Below are 20,988 nucleotides of genomic sequence, written 5' to 3'. Positions count from 1 at the left end.
TGCTGCTCTCCTGTCCCCAGCACCAGCACCAGCTCCTGCGTCCCCCGCAGCTGTCGAGCAACCCGCCCGCAGGCTGCAGGAAGGTGTCACCGCCCCACCACCACCGCCGGGCGAGCATTAACATAACGGAAAAGACGACTCTCCGATAAAGGTAATATTTTGGTCTAACAATCAGCAGGATTCTAGAGATCAAGTTATTAATTAATAAAACTTGGGGAGCCTAATCACTCCCTGCCTCTCCCCACAGGGTGGGCAAGGAAGCAAACCCCGCGCTTCGTTCACGGTGCTTCCCGGTGGCTATCCACCACCGGGCGGCACGGCCCCGGGGGTCCCGGCACAGCCCGGCCCGGCCCTGGGCCCCGCGGGCAGACCTGAAAACACACAGCTCCTACAGCCTGGCCACTGCGCATCTTATCTCCACGCTGGAGGGGTTTTTACTTACTAAGACCATCGTATACTGTTGCGATAAACTAACCTTATTTCAGGCGTGACAACTCTCCAGTACCATTCTGTGTTCCCTTCCTTCTCATGACAATTCCAGTATAATTTAGAAACAGATGAGACCCTGCCGCGTCACGAAAGGCATTTAAGAGGTTGGGCTTACCTCCATCTCCGATTAGTCAGCAGCTTGGTGTGATGGTAGGGCCAAGAGGCCTGGCCAGCAGACCAGCAGGTCATCAGGCAGAGGGGCTTCAGTGGCCGGGGTGCTTGTGAGAGACTCCGGGTCAGAGCTAATCGCTGCTCACAAGCTCAGTTAGCAGGCCCAGCTGATGTGTGTGGTTTCTGAAGGGCGGGACTAACATGCAGCTATCTGGCGGAGTGAAGGGGGTAAATGGTTGCACCTGTGGTACTGCAGAGCCCCAGCCTGCAGGGGTGGCCAGCAGCTCACCTGCGTTCAGAGATGCTGGGCAGCACGTAGGACTACATTTATTTTAAATAGTGATTTACACGTTATCAGAGCATAGTGCCACTCCAGGAAGGGCTATCAGAAATATGAGCATACTAATATCAGACATAAACCAACTGATTTTTGAAAACTCAAGCCAACCATCTGGTGCACTTTTGTACATGCTAAATACATGTGAGATTTTTTCCTAAATTTATCCATATTGTATAGCTATACTCAGTAGCCGTCTTTGTGCTGGCAAAATATTCTATACAGATTGACCTGTACCAGCACTGGCTTCGGAGAATACTGATCCAAACATAGTTTAAAAAGCGTGTGAACGTACTATCATAAGGCTGCATTTAAGTTTGGCAGACTAAGCTGGAAGCTGTTTTTCTCCCTACGGCCGAAAGCAGTATACAGCGGAAGCCACTCCCAAGAAGAGAGAATTTTTAGATTTTATTAGGTCTTACAGATAATCATAGTATGCTTTATCAGTAGTCAGTGTATGGACCAAAAGAGATATACAAAGTGAACTGATGTGAACATACTACATTACAAAACTGCTATTACCTTGAAAATGGAAGATATTTAACTGGAACAGAAGATTGCTGATACCTGGTTAACCTCAGAGTTTTTTTAATTATTTATAAATAGTCTTGCTATGATGTATCCTGCAATTCCAGAGCTGGGGCACTACAGCACAGGCATCAAAATCTCACCAAAATTCCCAGTTTGATATATACTATGACTATGATTTAAAAAATTAAATTCCAGACAATTTCAGTCTCAATTTGTCTTAAATCTCTGGATATTCAAAAACCTTTAACATACCCGCTCCTGAGGACAATTAACTCCTAAATTAATTTTTTTTAATTACCTGAAACACATTGATAACTTCCAAACAAAATTTCAAGGTTATGTTATTGAAAAGTAAACAGGTCTTTGGTAAATAATAACTACTCTCTTCTTTACTCTGTTAGAAAACCTAATTCATTTTTAAATCTAAATTAACTGAATTTTTAATAATTATTTATATAATGAGTAAGGCCCATATGGCACAATGCTGAATGGGATGAATGGGTGTATGTAGAGATACCGGAATGAGGTTTTGCAGTGACAAATCCTGTTACTACTGGGTTCCTGCTCTGGCTCTGAGTTATATCAGTTTCTTATTGACCCCTTCAGCCAAGCTCAGAGAGCTGAATCTGAAGGAGAGCTTTCTAACGAATTATATCTCCAGCATTTAGAGGAGTCAGCAAGGCAAGAAAATACTGACCATTCCAGGACACATTCCACAGCACATACTGGATTGTATGCTAAAAACTACATCAAACCAATTAGTTTAAGGTTCAATAATATATTATAGCTGCAGTAATTTCTAAAAATATCTGCTATACCATTTGTATAGTAAAACAGAAAAACTATCCACTGTGCATGCTTGTATGAGTTGCAGATGACTGCTCACTCCCAAAGGAAACTTAAAGGCACAAGACATTGGTAATGTGAATGAAAGTCTGGTAACAAATATTGGGTTCTGTTTTATTACAAGAATCCAATTAGAAACCGAATGCCAGAACTGGTATTTTTAATATTTGCCTATTGGATTGGATTGACTTTGACTAAAAGATACTATACCATCTCCTTAAAGAAGTATAACATGAATAAATAGATCTTGTAGTTTCAGAGGAGAAATAAAACGATGCCTGCTTTAGATTTTAGCTTGTAGAGTCGGGGTTTTTTTGTGTGTCCTAGGAATAAGCAGACTACATTCAGTGACTATTACTGTTCTACTGTTCTACTACAGTTTTTTAATCACCTATCTTGTTAAAGGATCAATTACATATGAGACAATAAATAGCATATTTTAAAATAAATATTTAAGTCAAAGTATTCTACTTATAAAATAATGTAACACTGTAATTGGATCTTCAAGATCAATTCCATTTTTATATATTCTGCAGCAAAAATAACATTTCTAGTAGGAAGGAATTCCTTATAAACCTAGCAAGATCTACACATTCACATATGTGCGTAAACAACTTAAACAAGGTTTATTATGTTTCCAGAGAGGCTATGCTTTTGCAATAGGTTTTCAGCTAAATGTTTTCATAATATGGTAGTAAATATAACGATACTTATGTTCCGCTCCATCACAAGTTTTAATTTGAAAAAAATGGCGTGCCATTATTTACAAGGAACAGCAATTCTCCTTTTGTTTCACAAGTGACTATATCTGTGTGTAAACAAAATGTTAGGACGAGGCATTCCAGATGAACTGCAGCTAAGGTTGGAAGAAGATGATTTCGTGATGAACTGTGAAGGTCCTGGCAATAAATACCTAGAAATGATATGAAAAATACAGCAGAATTTACAAGCAAAGTAACATTCAAGAGCAAAAGAATTAGCTCTTCATGTGTCATACCTTATAACTGTTGTATGTAAGAAATTATGCACAATAAATATCATTTCTGTAACATACAGGGCATTAGGCATTAGCTAACTTAGGAAACAGATCCTTAGCTCAGAGATAGTCTTAGCAAAGTTACAGGATGCTGTAAGACAATGAAACATCTTGCCTGCTCTTTATTTTTAAAACAAGCAGGTAAGTAAAACAGTAGCATCCTGTGTAACACTGCAATCAAAAGCTAGATTTCACTCACTGAGTGAAAATGCTGTTATAGTAATATTTGTTCATTTTAAACTGTGTAAAAACTGCAATTGATGTTAACTAGCTTATAAAAAATCAAGTTACAAAAAAAGTCATGTAGAAAAAAAAAAATCAGCTTCAGTTTCCAGCTCTGATTCCCTAAAAACAGACATCCCATCATCACCACTCCAGTTAAACAGGAAACAAGGATGCTACGACCTAGTAAGTCACATCAGTGACAATTTACTTTCTAAAATCAGGCAGCAATATAGCCTATATTTTACATAACACTACAAACATTAATTCATCATATGTCTAATATTCATTGTTAATTCTATTTTGAATTATCATTTCCTAATAGTTAATTACAGAAGTCATTAGATGAGCACAGTAAGTGTGCAAAAATAACATCCATACTAAATCAGAATTTCATAAGGAATGATGTGCAGTGTTAGAATGGAACACAACACATTGTATAAATTAGTGCTTAAAAATTGTTGCATCGTTCTAGTGAATCATATTGATTAATCATGAATAAGTTAAAAGATTAATCCTACTAATCACATGGATAGGAGCAATGTCACAGCTGTTAATAGGAAACAATGTATACATTGAAAGTGTACATTTGGTTTGTTTAAGCCTGGAGAAAAGCTTTTATTATCAAATGCTAGTCACCCATTCAATTTTCTTTTTCTTTTTTTTAAACCAATTTACCAAAAAATTTTGTATGGGTTGGTGGTGAGCTGAGGCTTGACAATTCAGTACCTCACAAGACTGAGTCCTACATTTGCTTGGCATTACACTAAAAAGTTCTAATGCTTCTCAGAGAGTATGCTATGCATAAGATTATTTAGTAAGCTGTAAGGATCTAGGTATAGATGGTATTTTCCATATAGCTTATATTTTGTAATACAGGCGAATTTATCAAAATGTGAAAGGTCAGTCTTCTTACGTACTTTGTTTTTTAGCTATTATTTTTAAGAGATTTTGGTATAGTTTTTGAGCTCTCATTACTTTTTATTTATGTTTTATATTTTATATAAAAAATTAATCCTTTACATTAATACTCCTATTCAATCTCTCCATCACATCTAGTGGATTTACAGTTAGGAGCTGAGATTAAGGACTAATTTGAAAAGTGACAAACAAAGAAGTTTGTGGCTCTATTTTCATTATACCTTTTTTTTCTCTCTCTCTGTACAAACAGATTTTCCTATCTAAAGACATATCCATCTGCAATTTTTGAAAACTTTAGTCATAAAAACAAAGCATAAAAATAGTTTTCTGCTCAAAAAAATCCACAGAAATTCTACAAATTAGATTTTTAAAAGTCTTGAAAAATGAACATCTTGTAAATTTGTTAAATTGTACTCTGCTCTCCTCTTACACTTCATAAAATTTTACTTTCAGGCAAGAAAACTATTATTAGTAGTTGAGATCCTTATATACAATTTCCTTGATAATTTAAAAACAGAAACTTTGATGAAAAGCAAAATGGTACTGTGATTCTCCCATTTCTAGAAAAACAGTTCATTATCTTACATATTGTGGGGCATAATGGGCAAGAGCATTTATTTCCTTACACGTATTCACTTTCATAAATTGAGAATGTCATGCTTAACTGGCATATTACTGTATCCACAGAATAGGTGTAACATTCATGGAGATTAATATGAAGACTATAACTTTTAATCAATCGTAGTTGTCATGACAACTCCATTGCTGAAGACATACAGATATTTAGCTCATAGATCCTTCTAGCCTTTCAAATTTATGAACAAACTTCCATTCAGCATGGAAAGAAACAGAAACTGGAGATGAAGAAGTGCTATTGGATCATCCATTTCACTACTTTGCAAATGCAAGACTGTTAGCTGCAGGACATTAATCTGATCAGTTTTAATAGTTTGTTGTTGTCTATGATGAAAAATTTTCTGCAGTATTAACAGTAGAAGCAATAAAAACTTCAAACTTGAAGATTTTCTAGTCTTAACTAATCCAAATGACTTTACCATATTCTTGCTATAGTTCAGTAGATATTAGTATTGAATATGATTTATTTTGTGGCTAAAATACTTATACTTTTGCTGTGACCAAAAAAATTCATTTTCTAGTTTTTTGTAAATTATGTTCGAGCACCTTACGAGTCATATGACAGTGACAAATGAGTTCAGTATATCAAGTAACTACTCCAAGATAGAGCAAGTAAGCAATTAAGTCATATACATTTAACAGGTAATATATCAAAGGTTTGCTTTTCATTTCATTCATATTCTTAACTCATAAAGCCCTTGATGAAATAATGTCTGTAAGATGTTTTATATAAACAAACTATTTGTAAGTTTATATACATAATAATCCAAATTGCCATTATGAATAGAATCCGGAACCTAAGTAATTTGAAACTTACATTTAATTCTCCATCTAAGACTGTTAAATTGCAGATCACAGACTCCCACACTGGGAGCATTTTCAGTAATCGTAATCCCTATACTGACAATGTTATAATCCTTATTGTATTCAGTTGGAAAACTAAACCAGCCAATGGAGAATCGGGTAAGTGCCAAATAATTTTTTTACTATATGATGCTGTTTTGCAAGGTTTAAAAATATATTTGTGCTCTGTGAGATGAAATAATAAAACTTTTTAAATCTGCATGTTTTGGAAGTCAACTTTGCAAAACTGTGCAATACAGTAAATCAGATGGCACTTACCTGACCCTTGGCTGGAGCTGTGCCCCTATAGGGTCCAACTGCGAATGTGAAGCCCGAAGTATAATACACATTAGGATACCTCTAGGAATGCAAATCAGGAATCAGTGACTTTGAGGGATCTGAGAAGGGGAAGAAAGGAAATTTTCAGTTCACTTAAATACAGCGTGCCCTTCTTGCTGTGACTACTTTGGCAGTTGGCAAGACTTTAATAAATGTAGTTTTACACAAAATATGTGCAACAAGTCTGCTGTTAGTAGTACTTCATGAATGAGCAAGAGAGATTAGAATGGCAGAAACTGAGAATCAAGGGAAACACTGTTTTTTTTTTTTTCCTGGGGGGAGAGAGGGACACACATAGTGAACTACTCCAATGGCTTTTCTCTGGGTTGTAGCAGTAGAAGCTGAAATCTGTCCCATTATTATCCTTTTTAATTATAACTTAGGAAGAGAATAGAGAATATTGAAATGTATACCTCGTATCATCCCATTTGGGGCTAATGCCAGTCAGGGAACCTCTGGAATCGGATGAGTATTTGTACACCACTAGCAGGCACTGTTTACAAAGCTGGACTATGCGTTGGCAACACTGGAGTTGCTCAGGAGTCACCACCTCTGTGCTTTTACTGAATATGGTTTCCCAAGAGCTCCTGTTGGCATGGAAACAGACATGACTTCATGTTTTCTGTCACCAATGGCAATCTAAGAGTTTTACAGCTTTTATCAGGTTTAACAATGGAGGAACAAGAGAAAAAGCATGACCTTGCCTGTTTACAGGAAAGGCCTATACTACTTAACACAAATACTAGCAGATGCTGAGAGTACAAAACACAAATTAAGAGGTTGATCTTCATATTTGAAATGTCCACAAGCCATTTTTTTCATTTGGTATGTCCCCTAAAGCATTTATAGGGCCATTGTTTAGGTTTAGCCCAGGAAGATTTACTGTCAGAAAATTCTTTTTGGTGTCTTACAACAGGAATAACAGAAAACACTGATTAATTTTAACAAGCTACCACCTGCATGTGAATGTGGTGTGATACTAAAGAAATTAATAAAAGTAATAAATTATTTCTAAATGTCTATACATTAAAATTAAAGTATTATTATGCTGTAAGTGCATCATAATAAGAAAAGAATACTAAATGAATGTACAGGAGATTAATATGTGCAAAGTATATGTTAAAAAACGTTCAGAATGTTCTGCTTAGTTTCATGCATTCAGCCGAAAGATGAATAGAAACATTTCACGTTTCTGTTCTCCATATGAGCTATCAAATAGCAAAAAGAAGAGTGTTTCTCATTTCAGTATTTAAAATACTACTTATTATTCCATCTGGTCATAGGGGGTTGGTCATCTGGATGAAGAAATGGAGTTGGTCTTTTTCAATTAACTTGCAAGGTACATCTATAGAAGCTTTCCTTTTTGTAAAGCAGAAGAGAGTGCTTTTGTTTTCTTAAAAAGTCATTTCCCTTTCCAAAAAAACCCAAATCCTACCCATCGATGTAAACAAGTATGTTTTATTACAGAAGACAACAATCCTTTGCATAGACCTTAACACTTGTGTTTGTATATATGTTAAGTTTGGCACAAAATTCTGATAAGATTACAGATCATTGTATATGTTTCAAAGGCAGCATGATCCCTGTGAAAACCTGTTTTGTCAAAACATTGCTGACTACCACAGATGGTATGTAAGCTTGAGGGTTTTATTCTGTTTATGAATCACTTCACAGAGTGAGGAAAATTCATTGCACCCGTGATCCAGGTTCAACATGGCATTCAGGATATTTAGCCTTGTCGCATTGAGATCAATGGTAGATTTCACACCACTGGGGCTAGGATTTTATCCTTAAAGCAAAGAATTTTAGTACACAATAAAGAACCAATATGTCTATTTCAGCCAAGTGAGATTTAAAAAATTATGCTGCATTAGGATACAATTATGAACATTAATGAGTAAAATATGCTCATGAATACATGAGCGACATGTGCTACATGTATATCTGATTTTTCAGCCTGCTCCCCAGTCTAGATAATGTATTCCAGCTGAAACTGTTCAGTTCTACCCAATTTCCACTGCCCAAATAATTTTCAAGTGATAGAAGCATTCTCTCATTACTCATTATTCATGTAATGGATTGTCTAAAAATATGCTCTATAATGCATCAAAGCTGTTTTATCTAATAGTAGAATAATTCTACTACTTAAAGAACTATTTTCTTTAATATATTTTTCTCAATATTATAGCCTGTATGGGAACTTCCAAATTTATTTTTACATCAAAATTAATCTCCTGTCTTCATTCTGTCCTCTATAACGTGATATCCAGAAGAAAGCAGCAGGATAAATTCTAAGTATTTCTTCACCATGTTTACAGTGCTACACAACTATGTTCTAATTCAACCTATAAATCTCCAACATCTCTTATAGAAACTCTCCTGATAAATTCCTTAATTTTTAGGCTTTGAGGTCTGTGATCACCTTCCCACTGTTATGAGGGATTTTATCAGTGAAGAAGAATATGTAGCCCACTATAATTATGGCCAATTATGAGCATAGTGATATACAATTACCCTGTTGGAACATATTAATAATAACAAAGATTGAGATTTGGAAATATACTTGTGAATTTTAATGAGGTTTCATATAAATGTGCCTATGCAGTCTCCTCTCTGTGCTATACAGGTTCAGTTCATACTCTGTTATACTGCTTTCAACAGGGATCAGAGTACTGTTACCTAAGAAAACTTAATTTGTAGGCTGTAACTTCATTTTCCATATGTTAATAAGAAATTGAGTTCTCACAAGATTCAGAAGAGAGTATCACGCTTGACTGTCATATTGTAAATTATGCATTATTCTTTTTTAAAACCTTTTGAAGTCAACTGGGTCTACCCCTTTCCCATTATTGTTTACCATATAGTAAAACAAATGTAGCTGTATGTAAGCATATACATCAAGATTATTTCACTGGGGTTTTTTGGTTTATTTGTTGTTGTTTTTGTTTGGTTGGGTTTTTTTTTTTTTTTTTTTTTTTTTTTTTTTTTTTTTGCTAAAATAGCATATGCCTAGCAGAGATCTTAACTGGCAAGAGGAAACCTTAAGGCTATTACCTCTGCTCTTCTCCCAAGATATGCATCTTATTAATAGATGAAGTACCATACTCCTCAATATATTTCCTATATTCATGTTGTTTCTTAATTAGCACATCAACACCCCTTCCCAACATGTCTCCCAAATTCTACACATGCCCACTGTTTATTCCAATCTGTTTTTAAAATGGCAGAATTAAAGCTAAGGAGGAGTGATGAGAGGTTGGCCTTTCTGCTGCGAAGGTGTTGTCACGAGTTCTCCATTGTGGATTACATGGTGAGAATGATGTTTGTAACTGCACAGACAAAATACAGGGTAGGTACAAGAAGCCCTTCTGTTTTCTTGCTTCTGTAGATTCTGTATTAGGTATATTACGTGTAGAATGACCTCTACATATTCTGGATATTTGTATATCATTTTCACAGTATTTTAGACTCTCTCACATAGCAGCTCCTCTTAGAAGGTATTGAATCTTTGTCAGATAATTTAGCTGCGCTCTGGAGTCAGCTGAGTCTTGTTCTGCATGAATAAAATTATTGCTACACGGGAAATCCTGCTCTTCCTTGAACTCTTCTGCTGGCACAAAGACTGTTCTCCTGAAAGGAAAGTTTTCATGCATATTGAAAGACACACTAAAAGTAAGATTCAAAATAATTACAGTGTTATTAAAAGGGAAGCTAATTATAGTATTTTATGACAACAGAAATTGAGATTTGACTCAAGACTTCATACACCTCTGCTGGCATGAAGAAGGGACCCTGCAGCTGTTGAGGATTATGCAAAGGAAATGTTTCAGATTGGAAACACAGGGACCTTTTTCTCACCCTACTTTGAACTTTTGGATAGTAAGGGATTGTGCTACAATCCCAATAGCTACCTCTAGCACATCTTAAGGCTGACATGATCTCCTAAGGGGGAACTTGCAGAACCCATCTCTGTGAAAAAACATGAAGTCTCTTAATGGCTTGAGTTAAAACAATAGTTAACAACAACAAACCTTCAGCAATGAGAAGATAATCCTAAAATAAAGTAACTGACATTATAGGATACGCTCAGATCTCTGAGTCACTTATTCTTATCATATGATTCCATTTTGTTGCAAAACAATTAACGCGTACTTTACATGCATTCTCTACATATGACAAATGATAATATGTGAAGAACATAGTGAGCCGATTCCCTTATTCATACAATATCCATCATCATATCATGTGTTTTTGTTGTAGTTCATTTTTAATAAATCTCCTAAATCACCTTATGGTAGCTAATCAAAAACCATGCCATTATTTATTCACTGTATATGCTCACAGAGAAAATGAAATATATTGCATGCAAAAAGATGTATTTATAGATTTGTATTTTTATTTTATGAAGAAGTTTAGGGCAAAAAAATATTTTATACCTATAACCTCTTCCTCCAAACTTATCCTTACATGAATGCCTTCCATCTCATGAATGTAGATTTTGTAGAGTAGAATACTGAACTTTTAAAATATGGCCTTTTTCTTCCCCCCTTAAGAAACTTTTATTTGCAACCCAAACAAAAAACTTTTTCTTGCTTCAGTGTGGACATTTCCTTTTTCACATATAACTTCCCACTTCTGTCGGAAACAATGAATGTCTTCAAACAAAAATTTGAACTTATTGTTTGCGAAACACATAACTGACATTGCATCTGGCATAAGATTTGGCTGGACCTGTTACTGAATTCTTCCCTTGTAAATCTTGGGATCAAACAGATACAGCAATGATGATTTTTGATAGCAAGTCCAAGTTAGGCATTTACAGTGGCCTGGCTTCAAAACTGCAGAGCATCCAATTGAAGAAGTTGAACTAGAGCTCAGCTATTTTGAAAATTAGATTGTTTCCTTAGATTATTAGATTTGGAAACTAACTCCTAAATGTTTATTTCCATTATTGAAATGGTTTGCCTAGATTATTAGATTTCTAATTATACCCTAGGTTTTTTTGTATTTTTTTGTTTTTTTTTTAACTAGTTCAATGTAGTACAAAATTCTCTTGAGTGAAAATGAGAAGCAAAGTATGCCAGCCCAGACTGTAACTGTGAAGTTATGAAGGCAGATTAAGATAATAAATGTAATAGGCTTACCCTGAATTACAGAAACTGTTCCACAGGCCTTGGCCATGGCTCCAAAGTAAGCGATTAAATACGCGGTTAAAAAGACGGTACAAATGTAAATTTTCAACGTCTGGAGCCTTCCAGACATGCTGTAGAACTGCACGAACGCTTGTCTTGACTATGTCTAAAACCTAGAATAGAATAGTCCAAGCAAATCAAAGCAAAGGCAAAATCTAAAACCAACTGTTCTCTGATTCACTGCACATATACACATACAAATACACACACAGATGACTGCATAGTTACAAATTCCCACAGCTGTCTACATTTCATTTCTGTGCATTCATCAGCAAACTTTCATGATATGCATTTTCCATCAATAACATTTTGCAAAACTAAATCAAAATATTTTATTACAGAAGAGTTCATTTCTATTTTTTGTCACTCTGTTCAGTACTAGCTAGTTAAAATGATAGAGTTTAAAAAGAAACAATATTGATCCCATTACAGGCAACAAGCAACATAATTACAAACCCAAATATTATATACTTGAAGATTATGACTTCTTTTTGCCCTCTCTTTAAGATACCATCTATTTTACAGAGAACTAAAATGGTCTGAAAAGCTACAAGCTGCTTTTCATTTAATGTCTGTTGAGCTCAGTGTTACCCTAGATCAGACTATTTTAGTTTATCTTTCTTGCAGGAAATAGTGCAGTGAAATAAAAATTAAAAAAAAAAAAAAAGCAACAAGATATTTGAAATAGCAACTTTTATAGAAATGCAACAGATTTATTATACACAAACTACATTTAAATGCAAATAGGTAAAAGATGTGGATAAAGAAAAGAAGACAATTCTAAGTTGCATTCAGTACAGCACTATGAGTTTCTACCCAGGAAGTCTTAGCTAGTGAGTGCACACGTACATGCACTCACAGGCAGCAGCATATCCAGCTCATCAGGAAACAATACTCACATTGCTCCTCTTCAATACACCTTTGCAAATCCCACTGAATTAGGATGTAGAAGGTAGAATTCATCTTGCCCAATTTTAAACATCCTAAATCAAAAATCTTCACGTTGTTTATACATTGCATATACTTACAGAGAAAAAGAAGCACAGTGCATACAAAAAGACACACATATACACATTTGTGCTTTTATTTTATGAAGAAGTTTAGGGCAAAAAGCTTTATACCTATGACCTGATCCTCCAAACCTATCCTTACATGAATGCCTTCCATCTCATGAACGTAGATTTTGTAGAGTAGGATTCTGAACTTTTAAAATATGGTCTGAATTTTTTCCTTTGAGAAATTTTTATTTGCAACCCAAACCAAAATTACTTCAGTGTGGACACTTCCTTTTTTTGTATATACTTAAATTCTCATTGCTGTGGTAAACAGTGAATGTCTTCAAACAAAAATTTGAACTCATTATTTGCAAAAAACAGAACTGGCATTGTATTTGGCATAAGATGTCAGCTGTAGGTTCTCTAAGACAGCATTTAGCCCTCTCACTGGCACTCTGAACAGAGTAACTTCCATCCTAAAATAAGCCTATGGCTCATATCGCCTCTTAACAAAAAAGTCAGTTAATCAACATGATTTCCTGTAAAGGAGACACCTTTATTGCCTCTTTAGCAAAACGGTATCTTCAAAAGACACTGTCAAGTGTCAATATGTTCAAGGGGTGAACATATTCATTTATTTGGTATAAGATTTTACAAATTCAAAAATTCAGAAGATGCACTGTTTCTCAGGAAATTTTCACATGCGTATAACAAATTGATTCTTATGGCTAAACATCTGGCTCTCAAAAGGTGAAGGAGATTTAGAAGTAACACTAAAATATGGAAACATGGTATAGAACTTCTGTTTTTTGGTCCTGCAAAACAAACTGTTGTTCGTAAATAGTCTGATTAGACCTAACGAATGAAACAAAGCAAAAATAAAAAAATGCTTGCAATAGCAAAATGAAGCTTTATAAAGAAAAATGCATAGTGGGCAGAAAATCTGTAGATGCCTAGTACTAACAGCCTAGATGAAATGTCATCTACCTGTTACTTAAGCTCTTTTTTGAAGTCTTAGGATTGCTGCGTGCATAGGTCTTGTGCTACCTCCACGCGTGTAATTACCCTATGTGAATATTATGCTGTTGTTTGTTGGGAATCTTTGTGAATGCAAGTGTGTAACACACTAAAAACCATACCTGTGGTCAGTGAGATATAAACCGTAGTAAATCATAACCTAACCATGGGGGTCCTGTTTAGTGACTGCAGGAGCTAATCTCAGGTTTTGAACTGCCCCACACTTGTGGGATGCATCCAAATTTTCAGACATTCCCTTGGCAGCATTAGCTTAGTGCCTTGATCCTGCACAAGCAGCCTTTTCCTCACCCCTTGCCTTCCCTACCTGAGGTTTTCCCCACAGAAATGGCTACTGCAGCAGCAGCCATTGCATAGATCCTTCTGAACCAACTAAGACCCTAAATTACATAAAGGATCAACCATATATTTCTTTACAACTTGTTACATTAACTAGTAGTAGTTTGTCTAAATATGTAAAATAGAATAATTTTATCATGTACAGATTCTCTTACTAATCCAAAAAGCATGTACTGAGGACTATGATGCCAATGTGCAGTCTTTCCTTTTCCTTTAACACTTAGATTTGAAGAAACCTAAGGTCTGAACCTTGCATCTTAGCGCAAGCTGCAGATTGCGAGATACTCTGGGAAAAAAAGGCTTTTAGTGTTTTATTGTGTTGACATCGCCAACATGACAGAGAAGAAAGTGTCTCTGTTGATTGATCTTAGTTTGCAAACATGGCATCAATCTTCCCTTTAAGGAAAGAGACAAGGCATTGCACAAGGGCCCAGATCTTCATGAAATCTCCATCCATTTTTTTAACTTAATTTCCCTAGATTGCCTTTGCCTTTCTGTTTACTTTAATTTACATGATTTTCTTCAGCATAACCAATTATCTAGGTATAACATAACAAGATGTTATAGAAAGCGTGTATTCAAAACAAGATGTACGGACCCTCTGGTAATCATCAAAACAGATTTTAAAGAAATTATGTAAAGTGAGGTAACACAGCAGTCACAGCTCCTCCCATACAAAAGTCTCTTTTTTTCCCCCCTAAAAGTCTTGGGAGACTAAATCTCATTAAATCATGTATTGATTTCATTAGTTTATTCTTAACTTGTTCCTAAATACCTCCTGCACCTCTGCGGCAATGCTGTAATAGTAGACATTATATGAGTATGAGCAAGAGTTTAATTTTTCTACATCATGATGAATAATTCTTAAGAAAACTTATCTGTCAGGGATGAACACTGTGAAATCTAGTACACTGCCTAGTACACCACCCAGGTATTTTCTTCTCATGTTTTAGAACTTCCCAGTAACTCTAAAGTATAGCAAAGAGGACTGAGTTTCTGTTTTGTATTTCACAAAGTTGCAGAAGATACCTTTGGGATAGAATCTTGCAAAAATACTGTCCACCTTGAGCTGTCTTCTGCTTTACCCCACCTCACCCCACTAGAATATAAAACACACTTCTTTCAGATCCACAAAAGCTTACACATTTGACAGTCCTTAGCTGCAATGTCATTGTCAAAGTTAATCCGTTTGTATAAACTACCTTTCTAAGCATAACTATTTGATTGCTTGAAGGAACTGAGCTTAAAAGCAGTAAGGGGAAAGGAAAAAAAAAAAAAAAGAAAAAAAAAAGAAAAATCATTTCCAGTGCAACCAAAGATGAAGGGCCCACTAGTGCTTCAGGAAGCGTTAGTCTGCTAAGTTGTAAGAGGTGTCCTCACAAGAAGAAGAAAGAAATCTACATTTCTACTTACACAGTTGTTGTTAATAATGACCTGGTATATCAACCTGTATCATCCTGACTTAGAGAATGTGCCCTTGGGTTCTGTATGACTGCCAATTAAAGAAAGGACAGAACCACCCTTTATTGTAGGCTTGCTAAAACAATGTTTACAGGAGAAAATTCTGACTAGATTGAAAAAAACAACAACAAAAAAAGAAAACAGACGGACATAGCTAAAATTAAACCAGACAGCCAAAAGCATGAATCTCCAGTAGCAGAAGCTAAGGAAGGGCAATCTTCTATAACAATCTACCAACCTTTTCTAGTTATAATATTTATCAGGTATGCAGCACTTTGATTAAGTTGCTTTCTTTTATGTTCTATAAAAATAGACTATGAAACAGAGACATACAGAGATTAAGCGCCTCAAACAGAAATGTTAATCCACATAATGAGTCAGTGGCTGAGGCAGAGAAAGACACAAAATACTGCTTTCAGGCCACCAAAGTATTAACAGAAATCACAAATAAAGCTTCTGCCACATTAAGGAAAATAAATGTTACATTGGAAAGATGATTTTGACTGACATGACATTTTGACTATATGACATGACATACAGACGACTGACATACTGTAGTATGTCAGTTTTTAAACAGATTAAAAACTTTTTAGACGCTGTGCACAACAGTATCTCCTAGATAGGAAATGAACTGAGGACAGCATAATAACAAATCTAATTACCCTTTGTAAGACCAAACCATTCAGTTGAACAGTAAAACAATGTTAATAAACTGTGCTTGGCAGGTCTATTTTTTATGCAGCATGATCTGTTGCAATACTGAGGGTCAAAGATTCAAATAAGCAAGTGCAGTATCACTAACTACAATGGAGTTTTAATATGCCTAAACTGAAATTGCTGTCTGGTTCATCCTGTATCAGTAAAATCTGTTGAATCAATACACTTCTCAGAATGTTTGCTAAAAATAAAAAGATCTGAGGGCTAATCATTTATTCATTTGGTTTTCTTTTGGCAGCCTAATTTTTAAGAAATTGTTTTTGAAATTATTTTCCAGGATAATTATGCTTTTCTAAATATGGAGCATCATTTCCTTCAGTGGAATTAACTCATATGTATGTTAGTATTACCAGCCAATATTCTAGCATCTCAAGTCACTCCTAGCTAGAAACTACTAAACACAGTGCATGTGTCTTTTTGAGATTATCTTCAGAGAATGAAATATGTGTCACTTACTTTTCGTTGCTTTACAGAATCCAGTTTTACCAACCAATACGATGCCACTTTTGTTTTATGGTGTTTCCAATTATCCATAATCTATAGTAATTGCAAAATATAAGATAAAATAAATACATTCAAAAAAATAGTAATCTGATAGTTTATTCACAGACATTCCTAATGTCAAACAGTGTGAGTATCTAAAAGCAAACCAGACCTCTATGAGAAGAAGTCGTTCTCAAAAATAAATAGAAAAATATTTGACATTTATGTGGGGGAGCATTTGCAAAGACGTACGCAGTCTTTCAGTCTAATCCTACCCTCTTTTCCACCTGATTCTGACAGTTGTATGCTACAAAGCAGGTAGAAACTTGTCTTGGCTGACACAGTTGAGATTCCTTCAACACAGCAATAGAGGTCAATAACGCATAGCTGTTAATCTATTTAAATAGTAGGTTTTTTGCTTCATAAAAGACACTAGATATACATGGAAAACATCCTTTTTATAAACGATCATACGTAAACTGCAATATTTTCCTTCTGTGATGTCTAAATGCTCCCAAAATAGCTTGAGCTCTGAACATAAATTTTTCTTTTCCCTTTGTTTTTCTATCTTACTGTTTTATTCCAGATTTGTACCTATTGAAAGTTCTGCCTCACTGACAACTAACATACCATTTCTTATTTCCTTTCATGATGAAATATTATTTTCCAACAGAAATTGGAGTTCTGCAATACAGAAATGCATTTATAATCACACTAATGCTGTATTAGAAAGCACCACTAGATGGAGTGCATATATATATACACACACATATATAAATATATATACACTATATATACACACACACACGCAGACATATGCATGCACAAACACACATGCATACATATATACACACATTTCTGAAGGAGAAAATCTAATGAGGCGTTTTATTCTACTTCTAAGATGAGAAACTAAGTATGCTAGTTATGAATGCTGTCTTCTAGAATAACTGAAATCAACTATCAACACAAGGCAGTTCTTTTCCACAGACAGCACAGATTACTAGAGACATAACCAACACGTTTCCAAAATTTTGAAAGCTCAGGAGACAACAGACGTTTCCGACTGGATAATGTCCTCAGTTAAAGAATGAACAGATAATACCCTCATGCGAACGAATGCAGAATTCATCCATGTGAATGAAGCACTTGTCTCCACTCACAAAACAGTTGTTCAGCATACCATGGGCTGTGCTTACTACATCAGAATACACATGGTTCATTTAAATATCTTGTTCTTACCAGGCTGAGAAAAGAACTTCTGTTTTTTTTTATTTTCCAAGCTGATGTTACTTTCTTAGCAGTTAGATATCTAAAAGGCATTTAGATACTGTGTATTTTCTGTTTATATATCTGAGTATTAGGGGTTGCTTTTTAATTCCCCTTTACATCAAGCATCGCTTCACATTTCTTTGATACCAAGTGATGAGGCTCAGAACAATGTTGGATGTAAGAAAAAGTAAACCGGCAAACTAAAAAGCCAAAAAGAATATGAGTGGTATCTTTGACAGTAACAAACTTCCAGTTTGCCTTACATATCATTCTGAGTTCTCCAGTATGCCTATTTCAGAGCAAGTTAAACATATCAAGATCTGTACTAACAACATCACATCAAACAAACTGATAATGAATTGTAACATTCTTCTTAGCTTGCTTAGAAGTTTGAATTTTCTCTACAACAAAAAACTGAAGTTTCTAACAATCCTGATTCTTACATCTTTATAAAATACATGAGAAACAGTGTTTTCACTATTGCTCCTTTAAGGTCAGAAAGTATGCAGCTCTCCAAGGTTTTGAAATCTTTTGTGTTATCCTGAATTATGGAAGTTATAAGGCCACAGGAGCTCACAAATCATAAATTGAACTTTCTACTTTCCTACATTTTAGTGACCTAAATAATAAGTGTCTAGCCTGTATGTAGTTCTTCTTTCTTATTGATAGATACTTACATCTTCTATAATTAATTCTGCCTCTTCATCTGTTTTTCCTGGGAACTTCATTCTCATGTCATTGAAAATGAGAAGAGCCTCTTTTGTCAAAGCATCTTCTTGCTCTTTTGTTCTCTGTTGCAGCAAAGACTCAGTCTAAAAATAATATGAAACAGAGGTAAGATTTCAGGTGTGTTATTAGATCACCATTGAAAAGATGTTTCCTTGATACAAATATTTTTTTCTAAATAGGGCAACATAAAATATTTTTAACAGGTATAGACATAATTACCTACAACACACTTAAGATACACACCTACATCTCATGTACACTAATCTATCAGAAGTACTTATGGTTTTCAAGAAATACAAGAACAAGAGTTTGAAAATAAGTTTGTTTGAAACAAAATAAGCAAAAATGAATTAGATATTTATGATGCCTGACATTTAAAATATAAAGTTGAAATTTAAATAACATGTTTTGAATTTAAACTCAATATAATGAAGAAAAGAGAAACTAGTAGTCATAATAAACTTCATTTCAGTTCTGCACTGCAACAAACTCAAGTCACAAGTTAATGGAAACTCATATGACATTGTGCCAAGCTTTCATGGAAACACTAAGTAGTAAGGATGCCCCTCTTCCCTGGTCAGTGGAGATTCTGCCATTGTCTCCAATGGTGAAAGATTTTGTTTAAAGTATCGGTGTTTTTCTTATCAACAGCAACTGGAATTTCAGCAGTGTCTGGATAAGACTGTCTCTAGAAGGTGGGGGTTTTTTTGGTTGGGTTTTTTCAGTTTTTTTTTGACGGAGGGTGGATCTTAGCCATTAGTTAGGAGTATTTCTGATCCTTTTTGTCTTTGCATGTCTTTGTGTTTAGCTTAGTTTTATGTTTTTTTCAAAAGTGAAAGGTTATTTCAGAATTATTAGGCATTTCTATGTCTTCGTATTTTGTAAGAACTACAATGCTTAAGGACATTTTTGTCTTAAGACCGTGATAAATATTGTCAAGTGTAACAAAGTGTTTTGCTATATAATATATCATAATGTGACTGAAATAATGAGGTAGCAGGTATTTCTAAACCTGTTCTTACTTATTACTGCTATAATAATGGTTTGTAATTTCCAAGTGTAAATGGCTCTTTTAAACTTAGTTATCCATACCTTTAGTGCATTTGGCTTCTACCAACCTCAAAAATGTCAACATACTGCTTTCTCCTTGCCAAAAGGATTGATATACTAATACTTTACATTGTACATGATTTCTTGAGTATAGTCAATTATACTTTAGCAATTTTAATTTTATTGAAGCAGTAATATGTTATTCTTAGTTGCAAAAATAATTATGAACAGGATTCCATTCACAATACAGTGCTAAATTATGGGCAGTTTTTATCTACTCTGTAAGTAATTTTATTCACATTATTTTAAGAAGCATGACCTACTATCACCCAACATAATTGTTCTGTATATCAAGATCACTTCTGTGGTGAAGCATTCTCAATGAAAAAGTAAGTATAGTTTCTTACTAATGTTCATTTAAGTGAGTAGCCCATTTTTAACGTCATATTGTGAGAGACTAGTTTTAATCTTTCAGTAATTTGTATTTGAGAAAGAATTAATGTGAATAAAAAAATCTATATTAGCCCTGTCTCATTAAACTCTCAGAGTACATTTTGATAATAAAAGGATACCTTTTAATCTTGAGATAGCTAATGTGATAAAAAATACCTTTCACACACTGTGGTGAAGACACAATATCTTTCCAATCCTATTAGCTGACTTTAAAGTGGAAAACCATGTTAAGGAGTATTTCATAGGATGTGAGCTGACACAATTTTAAAGAGATCCTTTTTCATCATCTAGACAAAGCCTCACAGGCAAAACAGACAATGAGCTTTCTAGTGGATAAAATGATGATCAGAGTTAGTAAATACTAAGAAGCAAGTTAATTAGCATTACAAAAGGATTTCTCATACTCAAACCTCACCATCATACAGAAAGGGTGCAAATGTGGGTTAAAAGTGCCAGTTCTTTTGCCCTTCCCCTCTGCTCCCATCTCCAGAGGAACTATTTGCATGATGTAATATAAAGATCATCCAAAAACATGAATTGAAATACACCACCACTAGCACTCAACAAACACTGCCTAAGTGGACACATGCTCCTCCATAGAAACGCAGGAGACATGGCTTGGTTGTTAAGATACCAAAGAAAATGACACTCGCGTCACAAAGAGAAAAAATGTACAGTTCAGAAACACACTGGGAAATTATAACTGTTTGAAACTTGAGTTGTTACTTAAGTCTTTAATCTCATCTACTTATTCTATTAATTCTTTAGTTAGGCTACTTGAATCTTTACGCTTTTCCACCCCAGGAACAAGCTTCAAAATGGAAGCAGTTTTTAACTTCATTTCACTTAACAAGACTTCTCAGACACTTACTGCAGTGGCAAATCCTAAAGACAACACAGCACCATCTGTAGTTTCTAAACTGTTATTAACTATTTGGAAGTGGAGTCCTATTG

At 34.9% G+C, this 20,988-nt stretch overlaps 1 protein-coding gene across 5 annotated transcripts in view; it reads right to left on the bottom strand.

The window, feature by feature from the left end:
* Nucleotides 1-1,326: 1,326 nt before the first annotated feature.
* The window catches only part of TTLL7 (tubulin tyrosine ligase like 7), a 79,381-nt gene continuing 59,719 nt past the window's right edge, over nucleotides 1,327-20,988 (bottom strand). For 2 of the 5 annotated variants that reach the window (XM_064516004.1, XM_064516003.1), the window contains 5 exons: nucleotides 18,480-18,614; nucleotides 16,507-16,587; nucleotides 11,456-11,616; nucleotides 6,725-6,898; nucleotides 1,327-3,227 (listed from right to left, as the gene is read on the bottom strand). In XM_064516004.1, the coding sequence (XP_064372074.1) occupies nucleotides 3,107-3,227; nucleotides 6,725-6,898; nucleotides 11,456-11,616; nucleotides 16,507-16,587; nucleotides 18,480-18,614 (672 nt within the window). In that variant the 3' untranslated portion in view covers nucleotides 1,327-3,106. Of the gene's footprint in view, nucleotides 3,228-6,251; nucleotides 6,371-6,724; nucleotides 6,899-7,753; nucleotides 9,942-11,455; nucleotides 11,617-16,506; nucleotides 16,588-18,479; nucleotides 18,615-20,988 lie in introns of those variants that run through there. The other 3 variants (XR_010390233.1, XM_064516006.1, XM_064516007.1) reach the window with 3 other exon arrangements.

Source organism: Dromaius novaehollandiae, chromosome 8, assembly GCF_036370855.1.
Source record: "Dromaius novaehollandiae isolate bDroNov1 chromosome 8, bDroNov1.hap1, whole genome shotgun sequence".
Lineage (NCBI taxonomy): Eukaryota > Metazoa > Chordata > Aves > Casuariiformes > Dromaiidae > Dromaius > Dromaius novaehollandiae.
This window is presented reverse-complemented; position numbering and strand designations above follow the sequence as displayed.